General features: G+C 35.6%; 1 protein-coding gene across 2 annotated transcripts; it reads left to right on the top strand.

Moving 5' to 3' along the window:
- The first annotated feature begins 1317 nt into the window (after positions 1–1317).
- Positions 1318–24093, top strand: TMEM106B (transmembrane protein 106B). 2 transcript variants are annotated; one of them, XM_025380871.1, is made up of 8 exons: positions 1318–1521; positions 4933–5151; positions 8593–8656; positions 14524–14683; positions 20072–20212; positions 20783–20832; positions 21464–21517; positions 22252–24093. In XM_025380871.1, exons 2-8 carry the CDS (start codon positions 4935–4937, stop codon positions 22388–22390), a joined length of 825 nt encoding a protein of 274 aa, XP_025236656.1. In that variant the 5' UTR covers positions 1318–1521; positions 4933–4934; the 3' UTR covers positions 22391–24093. The 2 variants fall into 2 exon arrangements, with proteins under 2 accessions (XP_025236656.1, XP_025236657.1); XM_025380872.1 differs by having other exon boundaries at positions 1390–1643.
- Positions 24094–24468: the final 375 nt, after the last annotated feature.

Genomic DNA, 24468 nt, shown 5'->3' with positions numbered 1-24468 from the left:
GGGGAAATGGTAGTTTTGCTTATGGTAGCTGTGCTATGTATCTGAGACACTATCTCTGAAAATCAGTCAGAAAATATGGGCTAAATAAAAGGGATTTGGGTATGAGGTGTGTCCATTTACAACTCAATGTCCAACAAGGGACATTGATAAAATCATTATTTTTCAATCCCTTTTATTCATGTAATCCTCTCACCTCAGCCTCTGGAATAGCTAAGACCACAGGTGTGTGTCGCCACACCTGGTTAATTAAAAATATATATATATACCCAAATCTTTTTAGAGGTCACATTTGGTTTAGGATACTTCTGAAAGATTGGAATTGCTGGGCCAAACGATGTGACTATTTTAATAGTCTTGATACATATTGACTGCCTGCCAGAAAACTTAGGAGTTTTAAATCTCCGACAACATTGTATGACAAAGCTCATTGTCTCACATATGGATCTACAGTAATCCTTTTAAACATTACATTGGATATTGCTCTGACTTGTATTTTCTCCTTTTACATAGCTTCATTTCCCAGTTGCCGGAACACACTGATCCTGTTAGAAGAGAGAAATATATGACTCTCACTTCCTTGCTCCTGTCACTATAACAATGCCTACCATTCATTAAACGTTCAACTCTCCCCAGGCAATGAGACTAGAGTGCCCTTAATATTATTACCGGCATCTCACTGATCCCTCAAACCGACTCTTTGTCGTTGTTCTTATCTTCTAAGTGAAATGACCTAGACATTGAGGGAGGGCAGCCCCCACCCACAGCGAAGAGCTGAAGTACTGGGATCCGAAGCGGGATTTCACACACCTGTAACTAGCACCAGAGTTAAGGGGTGGGGAGGGGCAGCGTGGGCAAAGCAAAACGAAACCGAACAAAAACAAAAAATACGGCCTTGCCGCTTGGTGTTTCCTTCTAGTTGACAAGTTTCTAAATTAAAATAGAAGTAGCTTTGCTTCTGTCAGCGGCGTGTGTACGGACCAGTTTATCCCATTCCTAGAGACCAGAGTGTCAGCGACAACTCGTATTGCGTGAGCAAAGAGGCTGCTCAGCTGAAAGCTGAGGCAGATGGTGCACATGTTTCCCCTTTGCAAAAGAAAATGGTCTGACATGGGAAAAAGGAACAGTGACTATTCCTAGGTAATTCGTGGCTAGAGTGGACACACTTTACTTTGAAGTCTGGGGGACACCAAGGTAATGAAACCCGGAGAGCGCACAATCTCACACGATCTATGCCTAAGGGCTCAAGCAGGAGGAAGAAGGGCGCATGCGTCAGGCGCACGCCGGTGGCTCCCCCGCCCCTCCGGGAGCACTGTGCGCAGGCGCGGGCGCAGGTTACAGCGGCGCTTGGCCTCTTCTGATGCAGTCGTTGTTCTACCCCTCCCCCGTCCCAGCTCTGCGGCGGCCGCGCGCTCCAGGCCGGTCGCTCCACCCCCCGGCTCCCGGGACTGTGGACACCGTGACCCTGTACTCGGCCCTGTCCGCGCCGAAGCAGCCCGGGACTGCGCAGCGCCCCGCGTGCCGGTGAGCGACCCCGGACGTGCAGTCCCCAGGTCCCCTTCCGGAGCGGGGCTGAGCGGCTGCGCTGCGGCTTCAGCCGGGCCTGACAAGGAGGGGAGGCCGCCTGGGTGCTGGGCCTGCCGCAGGTACGGCGGCGCTCAGGGCTCCAGATCGAGGTGCTGTTTCGCCTCTTATGAGGCCCAGCCAGGGAACACCGGGCTTCGGCCCAAGCCCGGCCTCTGGGTTGCCTCTAGGCCCTCACCCCTTGAGCGCCAGGTGGCCCTCTTTTGCTGTTGATGAATTTTCTTGCCGTGGTGCCGGGATGTTATTTTTCAGCTTTACAGAGTAGACTTTGTGCTAGATGTTGTTTATGGAGCTTTTTAAAGGCGCTGGTTTCCTTCGTTCTCAAGCCCTTTTAGAACTAAAACCAGTGTCTGCACAGACGATCAGGAGCCATTTAAATTGGAGTGCTGTGATATATTTTTTCTCTCCAAATTGAGTCTGATATCCATGTTGGCTTTCAGTAAAGGAAGGAACCGCTATAATAACATTGAGCACCGAGAGGTTGGAGAATAGGGTCTAGCACCCCTTTTTTAAACCATTGAGTCTCCAAGAATAAAAGTGGTTAAACTTGTCAGTTCTCTAAGGAAAATCTAGTAGAGAAGGCAAGGGATTCCCAGATTTTGATAAAGTCTGGCACCTGTCCAAACACCTACCTAAAACAATCGATCACGGCAGCTGTTAGATTAGGACAGAAAACAGGCTCAAACGGAGATCCACTTGAGTTTTCCTTTCTGTGCCTTTTCTCTCAACGCCCTCCAGTAAGATGCAGCTTACACCCTGGCTGTGTTGCCTGAGATCCCAGAAAGGGTGCCTCTAAGGCTGAAAGGGTGCCCTTAAGACCTTGCTGGTAAGGCCCAATGATCCCAGTTCATCTAGTGTTCCGCATAGACCCCAAGGTCACTGTGTGGGGACAGTGATGTTAAGTCTTCCCTAACCTACCTGTGGCTGGCAGGTGTTGATTTGACCGGGGTATTGTGTCATTGAGCCAAATTAAGACAATGATTTTTTAGAAGTCATAAATCATTTGTATTTTTAATGTGGGCAATTATTTTTATAAATACATAGTTTTTTTTTTTTTTTAAAGAGTGAAAATCGCATTTTACAGTTTCGTTTGTACACCATTTGTATTTTTTTTTATTCTGTTTGACAGCAACAAGTGGATGGCATGCGAGTTTTATTTTTTTATCTTTGTATTTATTTTGTATATATTCATGGGCAATTTGCTACAAGTGCAATTTGCTACATTGATATACGACATCCTAGTGAAGTCAGGGCCCTCAGTGCATCCAACACTGGAGCAACACACATTGTACCCACCAAGCAACCTCCCATCAGGCATGCCAATTCTAAAAAGTAAAAGTTTCTTCATACTCTAGGATGAATTGACTTATTTGGAGTATCTGTTTTGTTTAATCAAATAAGTGAGAATTTTTGAAAGAAATACTATCTGTCTTAATGTCTGTAATCTATTTTTAGGAACCGATAAAAGACATATCAAATTTAGAAGGAGTAGAATTATGTTACTTCTAAGTTTTACTTTTTCACTTTATTTTTTCTCAAGTTATAAGCAGGAAAATGCCAGCAGGGTGTATTGTATGACTATTAAGTTCTTTTCAGCTTTAAAAGGGTATGACCTTAAGTATAAAGTTACTTCATTATCTACTTGCAGAAGTTATTTTTGTGTAGGCACTAGTCCTAATTATTTCTACTTAGATTTTTACATGTGTATTTAATTTTCCCATGTTATTTTGATACTCTCATCCTAAAAGTTTGAAGTTAGTATTCTAAATTTTGCTGCTTTGTAAATTATATTTAATATTTTGGAACACTGGCTTCATAATTTTAACTCTGTCAAGTGCTGAATGAAAAAAACTTGCATGATTTTGGAATTTGGGGGCTTTTTATTGTTGTTGCAAGTGTTTAAATATTTAAAGCAAGAAATTTAAGGATGGAAGAGTGGTTTGTATTTATCACAAAGGTGCACGAATTTTCAGAGGCTGAAACGTACTGTTTTGAAGTTACTTGGACATATACATCAAATACCTAGCTATCATCTACCCAAAGCAATTTTTGCCTTTAGTGCCGACTGGTTAAAAGGTAGAATGTATTTTTATTTTATTCTAAGGAAAATGAAACCTGCATGTTTCTTTTCAGAGAACCTGCAGATGTAGACTTTTGTCAAATGTTAATGTTTGAAAGCCCATTCTCATCATAAGCATGGTAGGATATCATTTCACATTATTTTCTTTAAAAAACACTTCTGGACTCTAGTAAATGACTCCTTTGTTTCAGACATTATTTTGATTGGATATTATCCTAATCCAAAAGGTAGTTTGAACATTCTCTTAAAGTTTGTTCTGTAAACCAAAAATAAAATTCTGAGCCCCCCAACTGACTGAGTGGACCCTGCTTCTCTGTCAAGGGCATTCCAAAGTAAACCTAAAAATGTGGTTCTGGCCATGATGAAAAGGTGGGCGGAGGGGATTGAACATACCTTATTATACCTTCCTCTCTTTGGAATTCAGGCACAACTGACCAGCATTGATGAAAACAGAGATTTTAAAACCAGCAAAAGAGTCTCTTTGTAGCAGTAAGACATCAAATCCCAACCTGACTCTAATATAGAATCACTTGACAGATAGCAGGCCCTGAAAGAAATCAAAATATCTTACCCCAAAATATATTTATTTGAAATGGCCTTGCAAAGCTGTCTCTTGTGGGGAAGATCCACATTCTGTACAGAATCCCCTTTCCTTTCCAGATCTTTTCCTTAATCCAGCAGAGATTTAACCAAGAGCCTGGAATATTTTAAGGTGTAATAAGAGACATTTACAAACTGTTCTCTCTGAAGCCTGCTACCTGGAGGCATCATCTACATAATAAGAACCTTGGCTTCCACAACCTCCTCCCTTGTCTTAACTATAAGCATTTCTTTCTGCTGACTTCAACTCCTCAGGTAGAGTTTAACCCGTTTCAACCAATTGCCATTAGAAAATCTTTAAATCCACCTTTGCACCTATGACCTGGATACCCCCCAACCTTCTACCCCTGCTTCAAACCGTCCTGCTTTTCTGGGCTAAATTAATGTATACCTTACATGTATTGATTTATGCCTCTGCCTGTAATTTCTGTCTCCAAAATGTATAAATCAAGCTGTAACCCAACTACCTTGAGGACATTTTCTCAGGACCTGTTGAGACTGTGCCTCAGGCCTTGGTCACTCATATTTGGCTCAGAATAAGTCCCTTCAAATATTTTACAGAGTTTAACTCTTCCTTTACTGTTCTAAATTAATTAGTGTAAATATCTCATAGAGTTCTTGAATGTACTTTTTTCCCTGAAGTTTACTGTAAGATTTTTATTTTTCTTTAGACATGGGAAAGTCTCTTTCTCATTTGCCTTTGCATTCAAGCAAAGAAGATGCTTATGATGGAGTCACATCTGAAAATATGAGAAATGGATTGGTTAATAGTGAAGTCCATAATGAAGATGGAAGAAATGGAGATGTCTCTCAGTTTCCATATGTGGAATTTACAGGAAGAGATAGTGTCACCTGCCCTACTTGTCAGGGAACAGGAAGAATTCCTAGGGGTATGTGTTACTGCATTGCTTTCCCTTTAAATAATGATTTCAGGAATTTGCTCAAATACTATAAAAACTATGGGTCTCAGGAACCACCTGTTTTAGAAGACTGTTAGAATTGAAGTTGAAACATCATATCAGTTATCTTCAGGCAAAAAGATGCAAAAGAAACAAATAAAAAAATATTAATTAAGGTTCCTAAAGCAGTGAAGAAAACCACCCCACTACCTCCAGTATTTTTTCATTCCCTTCTACTATTATAACAGATATTCACTGTCTTGTGAACAAAAACTTTTAGTCCTATTTGGCATCTATAGAGATGACATCATAGTTATTTGCTACTTTGCTATATCTGATGTTAGAAGCAATTTAAGTAATTTGTTGACCTAATTTTTTTTTTTTTTTAAGAGATGAGATCTCGCAATTGTTGGCCAGGCTGGTCTTGAACCCCTGTCCTCAAGCAATCCTCCCATCTTGGCCTCCCAGAGTGCTAGGATTATAGCAGTTGAGCCCCATGCCCAGCCAGAATTAATGTGTAAGGAAGCTTATTCTTTCATGTTATTTTAAAAATTTTATTATTTTTAATAATAAGGATAGAATTTCCCCATGTTTCCCAGGATGATGTTGAGTTCTTGGGCTCAAGCCATCATCCAGTCTTGGCCTCTCAAAGTGTTAGAATTACAGCTGTGAGCCACCACGCCTGGCCAACCTAATATTTTTAATTCATTATCTAAAGAAGAAGAATAAGCTGCCTGTGCTGTAGTCAGTTATTTCTAAAAGAAATTCTATGAAGAGGGATGGTATGTGAAAACAAGCCAAATTGAAAAAAAAAAAAAATTGTTTGTGATATATCACAGGGGACGTCAGAAGGAAATAATCCCCTATGTGCTGCTTGTAAGTTACTTTAGGAACAGTGGCAATAAGTAGAAATAATAAAGATACCTTATGCTGTTCTCATTATCTTCTTGGTGAAAGTTGATATGTGACCCTGGAGACACCCAGAGGGAAAAAGGACAAAGTGAAAGTATAAAGTATACCAGAGTCTTAAAAATGCTGTGGGTTGGAATTGAAGTTTACACTTGCATTGGCCTTTGAGTATGATGGTTTTATCTTCACAGGGATAATAGCTGTTTAAGAATAAAATAATTATTGTAGTTGAAGGGATTAATGCACCAGACTCAGGGGGTAGGGGAGTACTGTTTTACCAGTCTGGTTACATTTTTGAGGTGTGACTAGTAAACTTTTTTGGCCACCTGGATACAGATTATGGAAAGTAGGAAATCAAGGATGACTGCAGAGTTTTTTGTTTTTTTAGGTCATTTGTTTGAGCAACTGAAAGAATGTAGTAACAATTTATTAAAATTGAAAAAAATATTATTTGAGTGTATATGTCACAGGAGAGTTCAGGAGCTCAAGTTTACACATGTAAATTTGGAGATACCTATTTGACATGGAAATGGATATGTTCATTAGGCAGTTAGTTATCATAAGGGTCAGGAATTCAATTGCAGGGCCCAGCCTCAAGTTATCAATGTACAGATGACACTTAAAGCTCAGCTGGATGACAGCACCAAGCTAATCAGTGCAGATAGCAAAATGAGACCCTAGCACTGAATCCTGAGACACTGTGGCATATCAAGGTCAGTGAAAGAATTAACAAAGGACCCTGAGAAAGAACAGCGAGAGAGGAGGAATCACTGTGTCTGGTATCATGGAAGATAAGTGAAGAAAGTGTACCAAGGAGAAAAGAGTTACCAAATGTTGGATGCTACTGATAGATTAGGTAGTGTGAAGACTGAGAACTGACCATTGGATTTGGTGACATGGAGGCCACAGGAGAGTTTTAAAGAGCAGTTTTGGTAAAGGCATGTGTAGCATGTATAAGGTGGGCTCAAGAGTGCATAGAAGATGTTACATAGAGAGAAAACAGATTTTCTGAGGAGTTTGGCTCCATAGCAGAGAGAAGAGAGGTGGTCCTTAGAAGGCGCTGTGGGGTCAGGGGAGGGATTTTTTTAAATATATGTATATATATAAGATGGAGTGAATAATAGACACTTGTATGCTGATGAGAATTATCTGTAGAGTAAACATTGGTAATTCAGAAGATAAGAGGAATTATTGGAGTAATGTTCTTGAACAGATGAAAGGGCAGATCTGCTGCACAGGAGCAAAGAGCTGCTCTTTTTTCTATAAAAGGTAAAGGTAAGTTGTAAACGGGTAGTTTATTCTTGGTAATAAAAGAGAAGGTAAAGTATGGACACAGAAGCAGCTACGTGGATAGATCTGATAGTAAATCTTGTAGAAATTATCTTCTGTTTATCATATAATGAACTAAGAATGAGGATAGCGAAGAAGATATTAAAGATTTGAAGAGAGTTGAAGTTATAAAATTGTGGTCTTGGAGAGTCAGCTTGAGAGTATGAACTTGGGAAATGTAGTATGATTGTTGACTTCATTGAGTGCTACTTGACATGAGTGATCAAAAATGAAACCAGTTGTGTATTTTTCTGTGTCCATGTTTAGCTGTGTTGATATACGCACAGGAGCCAGAGGGCTGGTTTTAACCAGGGTTGTAGTTTTAGCCAAATGAATACCGCTAAACAAGGTGAGATATGTAAACACACAAAAACGCAGATATCCATATTGTATGTATTTGTATAATTTTGTATAATTATATATGGGTGTGATGGGGGAGCACAGAAGAGAGGAAGAGTATAGAAGTGTTGGAGGGAATAACAGAAACATTTTAGAAAGCTTTTAAAGATAACTTGACTATCCGGTACCTTAATAGTTAATATAATAGGCCAACTTCTAATAAGCTTATAAAATTGGCATTTAAAGGTCCATTTATCCTTTAAACTTACGGATTTAGCTCAACCCAAGAAAGATATAATGGATTTTGAAGTGACTTTAATGTGAATTGGGGTGAGACCTGAAAGGGCCCTGGAAGACTCATTATGTAGGGGGCTCTTAAAGCTTGAGACTTCTACTTCAAAAGCCAGTTTTGGTTTTTGAGGGGGACAATGTCAGAAGCTCTGCAGTGATAGAGGTTTCAGGAAAGGGAGATAGCAATATGTTTCTTCTTTTATCATCCAGGCAACCAAATCAGAGTCTTAATGGACAACAGTGAAGCAGAAGGAAGGCCTGGTAAATTTAGCTCTTCTGAAAGCTGGGACTTTCAAAATTTTGTTTCAGGGAAGAAAAAGTAATGGACCCCTCATTTGTTACAATTTTTTTTTTTTTTTTTTTTAGCTCGACATCTAGGTATGAAAAAACACACTGTCTTCTCTAGAACTTCTGCTGTGTACTTTCTGAAGACTTAGCAATTTACTAAAGGAAAGAGATGAGTGCCAGATGATATTCTGGTCTTTCCAAACCAGATTGTGATGGGGAGCCATTGTATTTTTAACTAATCGTAGTAATTTCTAAACCTACTTCTTTCACATTTAGGGCAAGAAAACCAACTGGTGGCATTGATTCCATATAGTGATCAGAGATTAAGGCCAAGAAGAACGTAAGTGATTCTAAGAACATGGCAGTGTTTTATGTTTTATTTTTGTTTTTTGTATTTTTTCAAATTATGTATAAACAACTCTAGTTAAAACTATTAAAAGGAAAAATGCTGTCACGTTGTTAAATTATGTCATCATATGCTTTGTATCCTTAAACAGACAAAAAAGGAATTTCTGTTTGGGGTAAGGTCTTGAAAGCAGTATGGTATCTTTATCTTCTCAAATCTATGGAAATAGATCTAGAATAGCAGTAGGAAACACATACACTCACATAAAATTTTCATTAAAAATTGGATAAGGTGTGCTCCACAACCCCGGAATAAAAATTGGTATTTAAACATGATGACAACAGGGACCCCAATTGGCTTAGCAGCTCTGTGGAGGTTGTGAAGGAAAGCAAAAAGAGAGTTACTAAGGATCCTATGAGCCCTGATACACAAAGCAAATACTTTGTCCCAAAAGAAGAGGACACCCAGCAAATATTTCCAAGAATAATCTGCAAAAATGACAAGATTTGCATGCTGTAGCTTGGAGAAAGTACAAAAATACCACAGAGATGTACTAAGCATCTTTGAGAAGATCAGAAGGAACTGGACCATCCTAAATCGTCAGCGACCTTAGAAAATGTCAAAACAAAAATTCTTGCAAAAGGATACAGATACATATCCTCAAGAAAAAAGTTGTTGAGTAGAAAACAGTGTCTACAGGACAGGAGTTAGGAATGAAGGAGAGAACAGATTCAGATATTAGGGAGATCATCTCAAAACTGTGGAGATAAATACACATGGAGGCCATGTTTTCAAATACTTTGTATGTCAACAGAGGATGGATCCCTTGAACAGTGAAGCTAGCAAAGTGACGCTGGCATATTCCATCACCAAAAATGGAACCTTTTCTTAAAAGTACAAAAGCTCTTTTCATTTAAACATGAGCAACTGGAAAGGATCGCAACAAAGCATTATACAAATATACTTTTTAAGAAATTGAAGAAAGTAAGCTGAGCAAAATACTGACACTTTAATAAAGGCATGTGAGAAGAGCAGATGAACACTTTAACTTAATACTATATATAGAAGCTACAACAGGACAGCATAAGGCAGAAATTGAGAAGCTCAGAAATGAGATAACTAAACAATCAGAGTATGTGAAAAGAGAATTTACAGACCTCTGGAAAGAATTAGAAGAAAAACACATCCACAAAACTGGAAGAACACAAGTACAAATACGTTGGAAGTACAGTCAGGGAAATAGATCATAAACAGGAGGAATGAAGACATACACAAAAAATTAATGTAAACGATTTGAGAACAAATGTCTAAAAGTCAAATAAACTGAACATGTGTGTAATTGGAGCATCTGAAGAAGAAAACCAAAGGAATAGAACTGAACAAATGCAAAACATTAAATCAAGAACACAGAGACCTACATATTGAAAAGACATCACAATCCTGAAAAAAATCAACCCATGTTAGTGAAATTCTTGAACTTTAAGGTTAAGAAAACAACAGCAAAACTCCTAAATACCCAGGCAAAAGGATCAGTTAATTTATAAAGGTTAGAAAATCAGATTGACATGCTGCTGCTTGACTACAGTGCCTCAAACAGATAAGCAGTGGAGTGATGTATTTAGTCATCAGGAAAATAAAACGAACCAAGGATTTTATAAATAGTCTAACCTTTTATTACAAAACGTATAAACAGATATGAATATGAAGGAAATTAGGATGAATCCCTTCAAAACGTAAAAGTGGGAGAACTTTTTAAACTATGATTTTAAATGCAGAAAAGGTAAATTTGATAAGTAAACTTTTACAGAATGAAGACAAAACCTTAACTGAAGTCAAAATACAAATAGCAAACTGAGTAGTAATGTTTACAAATCATATCACAGACAGAGGGCCAATATCCTTACTCTAAAAAGAGCTTCGGAATTTGAGAAGAAAAAGGCCAACCTCCAAAGCAAAGTAGAAGCTATGAACAGCTAGTTCACAAAAAAGAAATGCAAATGACCTTTAAACATTTGAAAAGATGTCCAATCTTGCTCATAATAGAAATGCAAATTAAAACTACACTTAGATGCCATTTCGGTCACATTGGCAAAAATCCAAAATGTTGACAACATACTTTGTTGGCAGTAGTGACTGAAAACAAGTATATTTATTCCTTGCTAGTGAATGAAAATGTGGCGTTATTTGCCAAATTACATCTGCATTTACTTTTTGGCTCAGGAATCCTACTTTGAAAAATTTATTCTAAGGATAGTTGTCAAATATAGTAAATTGTATTTGCACAAATTATTCATTGTGCCAATGTTTGCAGAAGCAAACAACTGGAAACAATGTAAATACCCGTAATAGAGGACTGATGGAATGAGATATTACATGTATACAATGATAAAATGGAAGAACTATTTTACTACAGTGTGATATTGAGAATATGTTTTTCTTTGAAAACACCACACACTCACACCCACACACATATACACACAAACAGACTGACTTATAAACCCTAAGGACTAAATAGATTATGATGGATTCACCCGCCCATAAGTAATTAAAAATAAAACACTAAAGTGTAGAAAATCGGATAAAACCAAATCAAACAAAACAATGGGATGATAAACCAAATCTAATAGAATTGGTTCCCCTCAGAGTTTGGGAAGGAATTTGGAAGAGGGAGTGGATAAGCAAGTAAAGAGTGTGTGTGTGTGTGTGTCTGTGTACATATTTTTTTACATAAAAGATGAAATAAAAAGTGAAAGTAACTGCCAAAAATTGAGATAAAAGGAAACATTATTCTAATTGTATATGAAATTGGTGACACTAACAAAACTGAAAGATTTTAATTGACTTGAAAACATTGTGCTATGATTGTAGATGTCTAATAAGTTGTGTTCCAAATGGCAAAGAAAATCACAACAAATTTTAAACTGTACTTAATAGTTGTATTATTAGGAGTACCTTTGGTGTAATTTGGAAATTTTATATGTAAATAAGTAATTATGTAAATCCCTTAGGAAGCCAGATTTTTAGCGTTAAGAGCAAAGAGATACAAAATCAAAGAAATTGAATTTTCCACTTTTGACCCAAATAGAATAATGCCTGAAATACTTCCACCTGAAATCACTAAAAAAATGGACAAATACAGTAAACAATATTTTCCAACATTGGACATCAGCCAGCCCAGGGCAGTGATTCCTGAGAAAGCAAAAACAAAGGAGATACGCCCTATAATTGCACCAGCAAGCCCTGTGATTGTACCAGCTTACTGTCTGAGGAAGGTTCCAAGCTACAGCACAAGGAAGGAACCAACCCAGGCAGAGCTCAGAGGTCTTCCTCAATTGAGGAGGTGGAACTGGGTGTCCAGAAAACCAAGCTGACTAGAGTTTGCAGGGCCGAGTACCAGACGGTAGAAAGCTGCACAGGGTGCTCTTAAGACTGCAGCAGTGTCCTGGTCAACATATATGTGTGGGGAACATACTTGAGGCTGAGGAAAGACTACCCAATAGGAGCAGGGGGAATAGTCCTCAGAGCTCACACAAGGCCAAGAACAGTTGTTTCTCAATTTGTAATAAAATTATAATATTTTAGGAACAACTCTGGGTCCTTATTCCTTTACAAATTGAGTTGTGGTGAGATTAGAAAATTATCAGTTGCTTTTGTCTGTATACTTTAGCTATGTCATTTAATCCTCAAACATGGATTTTAAAGTGGAAGAGAAGTAAACTGCGTTAAATACTGTGAGTAGGAAATGGCAAAAATGGAATTCTAACTTGATTGCAGATATACCACACAACTTTCATAACTTTATCAGCACCTTGTAACTCCCAGGATTTGGGTGCTATCACTAGAGCCATAAGAAAAATCATTGCTAATTAATTTTGTAATGGAGACATATATTTTGTCAGTAAACTAGCCAGTTTTTCAATTTGGAATGAAATACTACATGAAATGTTGTTGTATTGTCCTACCAGGTTCAATAATGTTTGTTATGGCTACAACCTTGATATACAGAGTAATTTAGAACATGATTCATTTATTCACAACTAGGACTGACTCATAAGCCCTAAGGACTAAATAGATTATGATGGATTCACCCACCTATAAAAAATTAAAAATAAAACCCTAACGTGTAGAAAATCCAACAAAGTTCAGATTTTATTATGATGTTAAATTCTTCTTATGCTTTTTTATGTATTTTGGTGTATTGTAGATACTACAAATGTGTTTAAATTTCCTATTAGGTAATTCAGTGGGGATCACTACCCTACTCAGGTTGAGAGAGTCCAGAATGAGTAAGTGGGAACTACTTTGTTTGCTCAAGACAACAGTATGGGCTTCATAGCAGTGATTTAGCAAATTTGTGTTTGCTTATATTATTTTGTTTTTTAATAAACCAGTTTGCTCTGTTCTTAACTTGGGCGGCTTAAAACACTAAGAAATATTTTTAAAATATCTGCAGGAGGCACTTTAATAGTTGTTGTAATACATACAAAGATTAAATCCATCAGAGCATTTAGAAAGGAATTGGTGGCGAAGAGAGTGTGGAAGAAACTATAAAATGGAAAATTTTTGTATAAGTAGAATGTAAGGAAAATAAGAAATAATTGTCATGCAAGACTCAAATAAAAAAGGATGTTGTAGGCATCCAGTAGAGGGCTTGTATATTAGAGAGAACAGGAAATAGTCCTTTGGAACTCTGGGTTTGAGGTTAACCTTGAAAAGAGGAAATTTTTACCTACAAATATTGGAAAGAGCAAGAAAAGAAAGAAATACATTTCAGGAGAGTTAGAAGAATGTCAAAGGCATGTAAGGCTTAGTTTCTTCCTTGTCTTATACCTGTGTAATACATCTTTTGATTAAAAAAAGAAATGTAACAACACCTTCAAAGCAGAGTTGATCAATGTAAAAAATATTTTAGAAACTGAGTACATAAGTACTTTGAGATGAGAATACTCAAAAAAGAGACTATAGTAAGAATCATTTATTAGGCATGTGGTTATGTCATTTTTTTTTTTTTAATATGGAGGATGTGCAGGTTTGTTAGATAGGTAAATGTGTGCCATGGTGGTTTGTTGTACCTGTCAACCCATCCCCTAGGTTTTTAAGCCCAGCATGATTAGCTATTTGCCCTCATGCTCTCCCTTCCCCATCATTATTTTTAAGATGGTTCTGATGAGCAGTCACTTTAGGGGATCATGCAATGGCAAAACTCATGTAAAAATTCCGCTTCAGTGAATTCAGAGGGAGTTTTGAAATGTGTATTTGTATGAAGTGCCTCAACTTGATTCTAATGTGAAAACTGCTCTGGCAGTCACTAAAGTAAATGTTCTATTGCTTTTAAGCCCAAAATTTCAGTGTTCAAAAATGTGATTCCATTTTTTTTTTTTTTTTTTGAGATGGAGTCTCGCTCTCTTGTCCAGGAGTGCGGTGGCACGATCTCGCCTCACTCCAACCTCTGGCTCCCGGGTTCAAGCTATTCTCCTGCCTCAGCCTCCTGAGTACCTGGGATATCAGGCACACATCACCACACCTGGCTAATTTTTGTGTTTTTAGTAGAGACAGGGCTTCACCATGTTGGTCAGACTGGTCTCGAACTCCTGACCTCGTGATCCACCCGCCTCAGCCTCTCAAAGTGCTGGGATTACAGGCATGAGCCACTGCGTGCCGCTGATTTCATCTTTTGAAGGGAACATCTTAACACTTAGTACTCAGACTCAACGATACCCAATACTTTCAAATGTGAAAATTTGGTAACATTTAATGTATGTTGCTGGTAATATACGGGGGAAATTGAACATATCTTCTCTAATGTTACATTATATAATTCTTGATGCACATGTACTTAAATACCCTCTTTTCCTTTTCAGAAAGCTGTATGTGATGGCTTCTGTGTTTGTCTGTCTGCTCCTTTCCGGATTGGCTGTGTTTTTCCTTTTCCCTCGCTCTATCGACGTGAAATACATTGGTGTAAAATCAGCATATGTCAGTTATGATGTTCAGAAGCGTACAATTTATTTAAATATCACAGTGAGTATAAATTTATATGAAAAATGTTTAACTTCATTCTTTTATCCTGTTAAGCAGCACCTTTGTCCCCATTGAGACGAGGTGTTTGCTAAATGTGACACTGGTCAGTGTGCTTTCTGTATGCCTTTGCTGTATTGACCTTCAGTACCATTTCTGGTTCTGCTAAAAATAGCAATAATAAATACTGGCAATTCTGTATATGCAGAATCATTTAGCATTTGAAAATGTCTTTAGGAGGGTAAAATAAACTAAAATAAGAGAAAAGATAGTACAATTTACTTTTCAACATTTGACTCTGAATAACTTCTAGCAAAGTGTTGACATAGTTGATTTGATAGATTTTATAAATGTAACATTTTCATTTCATTGTATTTGGGAAATGCAGTTTTTGCCACCTTTAACAGACCATTCCTTTATCAGCTTTAAATATGACATACAAGTAACTGGTTTCTCTTTTGTAAATTAGCATATGTGAAAATGCCCTGTGGTGTTTTTTTAATTATACTTTAAGTTCTAGGGTACATGTGCACAACGTGCAGGTTTGTTATATATGTATACAGGTGCCATGATGGTGTTCTGCACCCATTAACTTGTCATTTACATTAGATATTTCTCCTAATGCTATCACCCTACCCCACCACAGACCCCAGTGTGTGATGTTCCCCACCCTGTGTCCAGATGTTCTCACTGTTCAATTCCCACCTATGAGTGAGAACATACTGTGTTTGGTTTTCTGTCCTTGCAATAGTTTGTTCAGAATGATGGTTTCCAGCTTCATCCATGTCCCTGCAAAGGACATGAACTCATCCTTTTTTATGGCTGCATGGTATTCCATGGTACATGTGTGCCACATTTTCTTAATCCAGTCTATCATTGATGGACATTTCGGTTGGTTCCAAGTCTTTGTTATTGTGAATAGTGCCACAATAAACATACATGTTCATGTGTCTTTATAGCAGCATGATTTATAATCCTTTGGGTATATACCCAGTAATGGGATGGCTGGATCAAATGGTATTTCTAGTTCTAGATCCTTGAGGAATCGCCACACTGTCTTCCATAGTGGTTGAACTAGTTTACACTCCCACTAACAGTGTAGAAGTGTTCCTATTTCTCCACATCCTCTCCAGCATCTGTTTCCCGAACTTTTTAATGATCGCCATTCTAACTGGTGTGAGATGGTATCTCATTGTGGTTTTGATTTGAATTTCTCTGATGGCCAGTGATGACGAGCATTTTTTCATGTGTCTGTTGGCTGCATAAATGTCTTCTTTTGAGAAGTGTCTGTTCATATCCTTTGCCCACTTTTTGATGGGGTTTTTTGATTTTTTTCTTGTAGATTTATTTAAGTTCTTTGTAGATTCTGGATATTAGCCCTTTGTCAGATATGTAGATTACAAACATTTTCTCCCATTCTGTAGGTTGCCTGTTCACTCTGATGGTAGTTTATTTTGCTGTAGAGAAGCTCTTTAATTAGATCCCATTTTTCAATTTTGGCTTTTGTTGCCATTGCTTTTGGTGTTTTAGTCATGAAGACCTTGCCCATGCCTATGTCCTGAATGGTATTGTCTAGGTTTTCTTCTAGGATTTTTATGGTTTTAGGTCTAACAGTTAAGTCTTTAATCCATCTTGAATTAATTTTTGTATAAGGTATAAGGAAGGGATCCAGTTTCAGCTTTCTACATATGGCTAGCCAGTTTTCCTAGCACCATTTATTAAATAGGGAATCCTTTCCCCATTTATTATTTTTGTCAGGTTTGTCAAAGATCAGATGGTTGTAGATGTGTGGTATTATTTCTGAGGGCTCTGTTCTGTTCCATTGGTGTGTATCTCTGTTTTGATACCAGTACCATGCTGTTTTGATTACTGTAGCCTTGTAGTATAGTTTGAAGTGATGCCTTCAGCTTTGTTTTTTTTGCAAACAATGTGTGTTTCTTAGAACATTGTTTTTGGAAGGACTGTGTAGCCTTGCCACTCATGAAAACAAAACAAACAAAAAGCTCAGAGAGGTTTTCTACCTGTTTTACATGTTAACATTTGTTTGAAAAGAGCATGGTTTGCTAACTGTTGAATTAGGAAAAGGGATGATGTATATTGGCCAGCCATGAAATATATCTGAGTGACAGTGATCTGCCAGGAAGAGTGATAGTTGTTTTTTCTTGCAGAGATGAGTGGTATGATTAAGGTTGAGGTAGAGATGTCTGTAGTGGGGGTTGGAAAGAGGGAGGTTTGTCGGGACAGTGAGTGAGACGGAATGTTATGTTAAAGTGGAATCACTACTTAATTGCAGAGAAAAAGTAACTCCCGTGGATCCATTTATCCTTATTGCTTTCCGTCAAAAGTTGCCGGTTTAAGGGCTTTTTCTTTAAAAACAATATAGGAAAATATATATATATATATATGTGTGTGTGTGAATAAAACATTTATAACACAATGCTAATTGTAAATTGTTTTACACAACTGGGGAATTGTTGGGTATATTCTCAGCCCTTTGGAACAAGGAACATATTTTCTTTTTTGTACACTGTTTAAAACATTGACCAGACTTTTTTTGGCCTACCTCCAAAGCCTTTTTTAGTGTCAAAGAACATAAATATGTACTACTAATAAAAAGCCATGTGATGTTTTCTTTTAAGTACCAGAAAGTATATTTAAATGTGAATATCATACTCCATTTTAAATAATTATGCAGAAATTCTCACATTTTGGAATACTGCCACTTAAACTGAGACAGACTGAACATTAAATGAAAAATAAGATTATTATTTGGATGAACATTAAGTTTAACTGGATGACAATAAGATGCTGAATTTTCTGTACATTATCAGTATTTTGAAAATGGAACTGCTTTGCTTTCTTAAAATTAGTACATATTAGTAGTACTACTTTTTAGTAACATTTGTCTTTCTACTTACGAAAATATTTATCATTATAAGACATTTGAAAACTATAATGTATAAAGATTTTTACTTCTACTACCTAGGTCGAACTATTACCACATACATATATTTATGAGCAATGCATATACATTTACAAATGTAATCATTCTCATGTGTAAAGGATACACACACACTCATTCACATATATACAAATGCACATTTCAACTAGGTCACAGTACATTTTCCCGTGTCAAATGGTCTTGTGTAGTCTTTTCCGTGATCATATTGTAATTAATTCAACCATTTTCTTAATGGATGTTTAATTTTGCTATTACAAATATTCAGAAAACATCTATATGCTTAAACTTTGTTTCCATTTCAGGTTATTTCTTTAGGATAAATTCCTGAAAGTATATTTGCCAATTAAAGATGATAGGTAGTTTAGGGTCTTTGTTAATAATTACAGTGATCTCTTTTCATCTTTTAAGTTAAATGAATTCTCACTACTCTGAGCAACAAATGTCTAACCTTTATTACTAAATTTTTATTTATTGTCTTATTTTTTCTTTGTCTTAATTCTCATAAGCATTTGTATTCTCAACCTGTTTTATGTCATTGATCCTTTAAATATTCTAATGAAACTTATGGACAGTACAGAAAAAGACAGGTATTAGCATAATTTTGCGTATACAAAGACTTCCAAGATTCTTCTAAATTTCAATCCTTGGTCTTATCAGGAGATCCATTGACCTCAAATTAACTATATCTTTCCTATCATGTCTAGAAATGAAATTGACATGAACATTAAGAACCAGCTAAAATGTTTATATATTTAGATAAAAGTTATTTTTACTATGTTTGAGAACTGTTTTGAAATTTCTTTCCATTTGTGACTATACCAACATAAATGACTCCATAAATGTAATCATATAATTGCTGACTCTAGCATATTCGTTCATCCTTTTTTACTAAAACTATTTTCTCTCCTTCAACTCATCCCATATTGCATCTTTTCATATCTTTCTCCATATTCCTGTTAACATGTATATATATACTCACATATTCAGCTTTATAAAAATCAGTATTTTTAAAAAATATTCTTACTTACTTACTTATGTACATCTTGGTTTTCACATTTGTTAATACCTTGTAAAAATCTTTCCTGATTATCTGGCTTGGTTCTTTTTGATGGCTCCATAATTTTCCATATAAGGACTTAATATAATTTATTCATTGTTTTATGAATAGAATTCATTTTATTTTCAGGATTTTTTTTCCCATTTCAAATAACACTGTCATTAGCATCCTAATGTTTTTATTTCTGTGGAATAGGTGCTCAGAAGTAGGATTGCTAGATCAAAGTCTGTACATAGTTCTAATTTTAATGTATATGAATTACTGATGAAATGGCTGTAATACTTCAAATATTTGCTAGCAGTATAAAAATATACCCTTTTCCCATATCTGTGCCAGGAATAGAATTTGTTGCTTTCTATAAATTATACTAGTTCAAGGAATTTAAAGCAATATTCCATTTTTACTTAAATTACCTTTTTCTTAACTGTAAATGAAGTTGAGCGTTGTGAAATATTTTTGGCCATTTAGCTTTGTACCTTTTTGATTTATGTATATTCTTTGTTCTTTTTTCATTTTCTGTTAGAATTTTGTCTTTTCAATTTGTAAGGGCTCTTTTCATATTCTAGATTATAACTGATGCTTACAAATATTTCTTCTATTTATCATTTAGTGTCTACTGATTTTGTTTATGATACCTTTTGGTATGACTGTTTTAGATCTTTTATATATCTGTTATTTTTTATTTAACATTTTTAAATTTTTTAATGACTGTTTTCTATAGTAATTTAAGACGATAATTGTAAATTAGAAATGTATAAGGTGATCTCAGCTATTAGTTCTTACTTAAGCATGTGAATGATGTAACCACATTTCTCCCCAACCAACCAGACTTGAATCTAGCCCATTTCTTCTTCATAGTGAGCTGGTGTAAATCTCTACTAATGTATAAGTTGAAATAGCAGTTTCTTTTAAACAAAAAAGATGATTTTAGGTACTGTTGAACATTTTAAACGATCATCTTTATATTTAATAGAATAGCAAACAGCTTACTAACAAAGTTTGTGGAGACATGTATATATATTGAGTTAGTAAAAATGTAGATTAAATCTTAAAATTCTTAAAATTATTTTTATTAAACATTTGCTAAGGCCACAAATAAATTTTCTGACATTAATTTGTCCGTATTCTGAAACTATACATTTTCTGTTTTTTTAAATGTTGAATCATGTGTTTATTCTTGGCATATTACATACATAGTACTCATGCATAAAACCAAATAATTGGTTTGATTTTCTTTGACATTTTGGTATTACTTTCTTTTTCTTAATTAATGAAGCATAGCCACAGCTGAAGTTACTTTCTTTAATTTTAAATACATATTTGTATGTTTATTTTTAGCTAACTTGTACATTTTCTGTCTCCTTTTTTGTAGAACACACTAAATATAACGAACAATAACTATTATTCTGTCGAAGTTGAAAACATCACTGCCCAAGTTCAATTTGCGAAAACAGTTATTGGAAAGGCACGCTTAAACAACATAACCAATATTGGTCCACTTGATATGAAACAAGTAAGACTCAATCATGAAATACCTTGTAAGAGTGAAATGAGTATCAACTTTGTATATCATATAACTTGAAGGAGGTGGGGGATTTCCTCAAAAACTTGATTTAAAAATGTGTCTCCGCTGGGTACAGTGGCTCATGCCTGTGATACTAGCACCCTTAGGAAGCTGAGCTTGGTGGACTGCTTGAGCCCAGGAATTCAAGACCAGCCTGGGCAACATGGTGAAACCTCATCTCTACAAAAAATACAAAAATGTGCTGAGTGTGGTGGTGTGCACCTCTTGTCCCACCTGCTGGGGAGGCTGATGTGGGAGGATCACTTGAACCCAGTAGGTCGAGGCTTGCAAGCCGTGATCGCACTGCTGTACTCCAAACTGGGTGACACAGTGAGATCCTGTCTCAAAGAAAAAGAAAAGAAAAAGAAATGTGTCTTGTAGACTTACAAGATGAAATCTTTGAGAATCAAGCTTGTAAAGGGAGAAAATTTTCTAATTCTTTGAAGTTATGAAGTATATCTGAAATATTTGATGTTTTGATCCTGTTCTCTATTGATTTTTTTCCCTTTTGCCTTTCAGATTGATTACACAGTACCTACCATTATAGCAGAGGAAATGAGTTATATGTAGTAAGTTCTGATTTATAACTTTTTATTATCAAGTAATGAAATGTATAAAATAAGGTATTAAGAATATACATATTTTTTAATTTCCATAATCAGTCAAAAAGAGTACATTATGCAGTATTCTGGTTTCTGGTCCTCTCTGTTCTTTTTCAACATATATAATATTCATGTATATATACACACAAAATTTGTTTTTTTAGTTTTCAGAATTAGGGTCATATATACCATGTCACTTTATTTTTAGTTACTATGTTAACTATGTTACTATGTTAAACTTAGTTACTATATTAAAATAATTATAAATTTTCATCATCTTTTGAAAGCTTAGATATAGAATTTTAGGGTAAATAACAACCTAGTTATCAAAATTTCAGAAGATGAGCAAAATATGTAATTCATAGCCTGCATTTAAACAACCCTGCAACTGCAGTGGTGTGAATACATACATGTTTTTCTAGTAAGAAGGCATGAATATATCAGTCATTGTTTGAAGTATAGAAAATGCTCAACCAATAAATGCTTATTATATATTCTTAGGTAGCATCTGTTAGCTTTAATATAGGAAGGAGAATTTATATTTATAATTTATAATGTAATAACTTGTATTTGTTCACATTTTAATTTCTTTTAACAGTGATTTCTGTACTCTGATATCCATCAAAGTGCATAACATAGTACTCATGATGCAGTAAGTACGAATCTTTTTTGAAAGAGATATTTCTTGTCAAAATTCTAGATTTATAACATTGGCTTATAATATACACAACATCTTTATAAATGCCACCTCAGTTGGGTTTTAAGCCTTACAAGAGTGCTGTGAGGTTGAGTGAATATCACCCACTTTAAAAATCAGGAAATGGTTGGTCACAGAAGTAGTGAAAGACTACATGACTGCTAAATAGTGAATCTGGATGTCACAAGAGTTCAAGAAAATGGAAAGGATACGTTGAACTGAGCCCCACATCCAATTCCTTACTCCCTTGATAAATAGTCATTAACAGTAATAAGAAGTAGTAATATTATTGGTTTGTAAATTGGGTGTTATCTAAGCCAATAAAACATTGTTGGTTACAGGTTTGATGTTTTGACCATTAGCTGACATTTGATTAACCTTTTTTTCTATGATAAGAGAACCATGGTCACTTTTAAGCATATAATGAACTTTTATATTTTTAACAGAAGATAATTGTCTTAAAATATTACATTTATTATGTGTAATTATATCGACAGGGTTCATTCAGCTATCCATTTTTGTTGTCTGTTGGGGAAATGTTCCTTAAGAGGACTGTGTGCACAATATTAAGTTATCATTAATCAAATATTCTCTTCTAGGAGATAATTTTTATATGTAAAAGTAGTTTCATTATGGAGAAACTTCTAATATAACTATTAAATGTCTCTCCCCACTTACATTATTTTTAGAGTTACTGTGACAACAACATACTTTGGCCACTCTGAACAGATATCCCAGGAGAGGTATCAGTATGTCGACTGTGGAAGAAACACAACTTACCAGTTAGGGCAGTCTGAATATTTAAATGTACTTCAGCCACAACAGTAAAAACTGGAAGAGATGGATTTAAAGAAGAAATATCTATTGATATTTACTGCACTCTCAGTGAAGAGGTATTTCCTAATAGGAGATCTTAAATTGAACCAACCTAAAGTTTACACTTCTATTTTAAGAGTACAGTTAAAAGTATGTGGACCTGCAGTTCTTGTAACTCTCCCCTCTGTGTTAATGATGTATTTGTACTAGGATCTTTTACTTGAATCTAAATTTACTGTTTGACTTCCTTCTCAAGCCTATCCCCTACAGGGAAAAGCTGATACTTCCCCTATGGTACAATAAATAATTATTTAAAAGTCATCGCTCCAGTCACTACTGAAAACGTAATTTTGGTGATAAACATAATTTGAGAAACTTAATTTCTGAATGTTTTTATAGAAAATTACTGAAAGTCTATTATTCATGGAAGACTTTTAAATAACCTTTTTTCCTGTTTTATAGATTCCCATTGTTATATGGTAGTATTTCAGCTACACAATATTTTAGCTTTCAGCTAAACATTTATAGCTTTTCATTTGTTGACGCTGTAATCATCTGCATGTTTTTGTTACTTGCTTCAAGTTAGTGATTGCCTAACACTTGTAAGCCAAAATAATCTTTGCAAAATTCCATACCTAAAATTTTGAAAGCCCCTAATGTTTTCACACATCTTTCTGTATTATAGTTTTGTGAAATCTTTGTGTGATCTTCAAACATTATCATTTAATGTACAATACTGTAAATAAACTGTGCATGGCTTTTGTACAGCTTTAGTAAATGTCAAATAAAGTGGTACAGATTCATTACAACAAGTTTCTCATAAAAATACAATAAATAGGAAAACGAAATTCAGAAACCCATAGATTGGGAATAGGTTCCAATTACATGTTGCATCTGGCATAAAATAAATCTGAAATATTTTGATGCTCCATTTTTTTTTTATGTTGCTTTTCATGCTACAGAATGGTGTAGACATATTTTGCAACTGTTAGGTACCCAGTTATCAATTTTATCAATGTTTTACAGAAGGAAACTTTTTTTTGATAGATATTGTTCAGGAAATCCTGTCATTAAATGATGGTGGCTATATCAAAATAAAACCTATTTAGAAATTTAATCACTTTGCACATCACTTGGAATATGATGCCTCTAGTAGTTACTTTTTTATAGTTTTCTACTTTTAGTTTTAATTTTATTTAAAATTGTTTTCAAATATAGATTATTGACTTACTTTGCTGTTTTATATTTTCAATATCATTTTTCATTTAATTTTTTTTTTTCACTTACCAAGTTCTAGGGACATTTAAAATATGTATCACTAAGTGTAGGAGTGATGATACCAAAAAATGTAGGTGGGTTGAGATTAATTTCATTCTGTTTTCTCGTGGCAGAATCAGGTTTCCCTTTCCCCATCCCCTAAGTGCCTAACTTAGGTCTGAAACAGCCTGTTTATTAGTCTGACTCTCTCAAGCATAAAACGTAAGCTTTATTTGTTTAATTCTGCCTTTAAACACACTCAGGTTTCCCCTTAATTTTCATATTATTTTCTCCAAGTTTTCCTGAGTGAATATCTTAAATTCGTTGAATGTGCTTTTTCTTTCTTTCTTTCTTTTTTTTTTTTTAACACTAGTCTTCCCTTAATTCATTGCTAACTCAAGCCATCCTTACTATTAAACCCAAATCAGTCCTTTAAGTTCATTATGGCCTTTCTAGTAAAAAAAAAAAAAAAAAAAACCTTCATTTTCATTTTTCTTCTGCTATATTTTCTGACTACTACTGCATACTTCTTTAATACATTGATTCTGTTTGTATTTTTTTTTTTTTTTTTTTTTTTTTTGAGACGGAATCTGGCTCTGTCACCCGTGCTGGAGTGCAGTGGCCGGATCTCAGCTCACTGTAAGCTCTGCCTCCAGGTTCACGCCATTCTCCTGGCTCAGCCTCCTGAGTAGCTGGGACTACAGGTGCCCGCCACCTCGCCCAGCTAGTTTTTTGTATTTTTTTTTTAGTAGAGACGGGGTTTCGCCATGTTAGCCAGGATGGTCTCGATCTCCTGACCTCGTGATCTGCCCATCTCGGCCTCCCAAAGTGCT

Source organism: Theropithecus gelada, chromosome 3, assembly GCF_003255815.1.
Source record: "Theropithecus gelada isolate Dixy chromosome 3, Tgel_1.0, whole genome shotgun sequence".
In the NCBI taxonomy this organism is placed as follows: Eukaryota; Metazoa; Chordata; class Mammalia; order Primates; family Cercopithecidae; genus Theropithecus; species Theropithecus gelada.
The sequence above is the reverse complement of the archived record's forward strand: the minus strand, read 5'-3'. Positions and strand labels throughout refer to the sequence as shown.

Coding starts and splice junctions, on each gene's coding strand:
- TMEM106B (XM_025380871.1), top strand. CDS start 4,935: ATGGGAAAGTCTCTTTCTCATTTGCCTTTGCATTCAAGCAAAGAAGAT. Junction 14,684..20,071: donor CAATTTATTTAAATATCACA/GTGAGTATAAAT, acceptor CCTTTTTTGTAG/AACACACTAAATATAACGAA. Junction 21,518..22,251: donor AACATAGTACTCATGATGCA/GTAAGTACGAAT, acceptor CATTATTTTTAG/AGTTACTGTGACAACAACAT.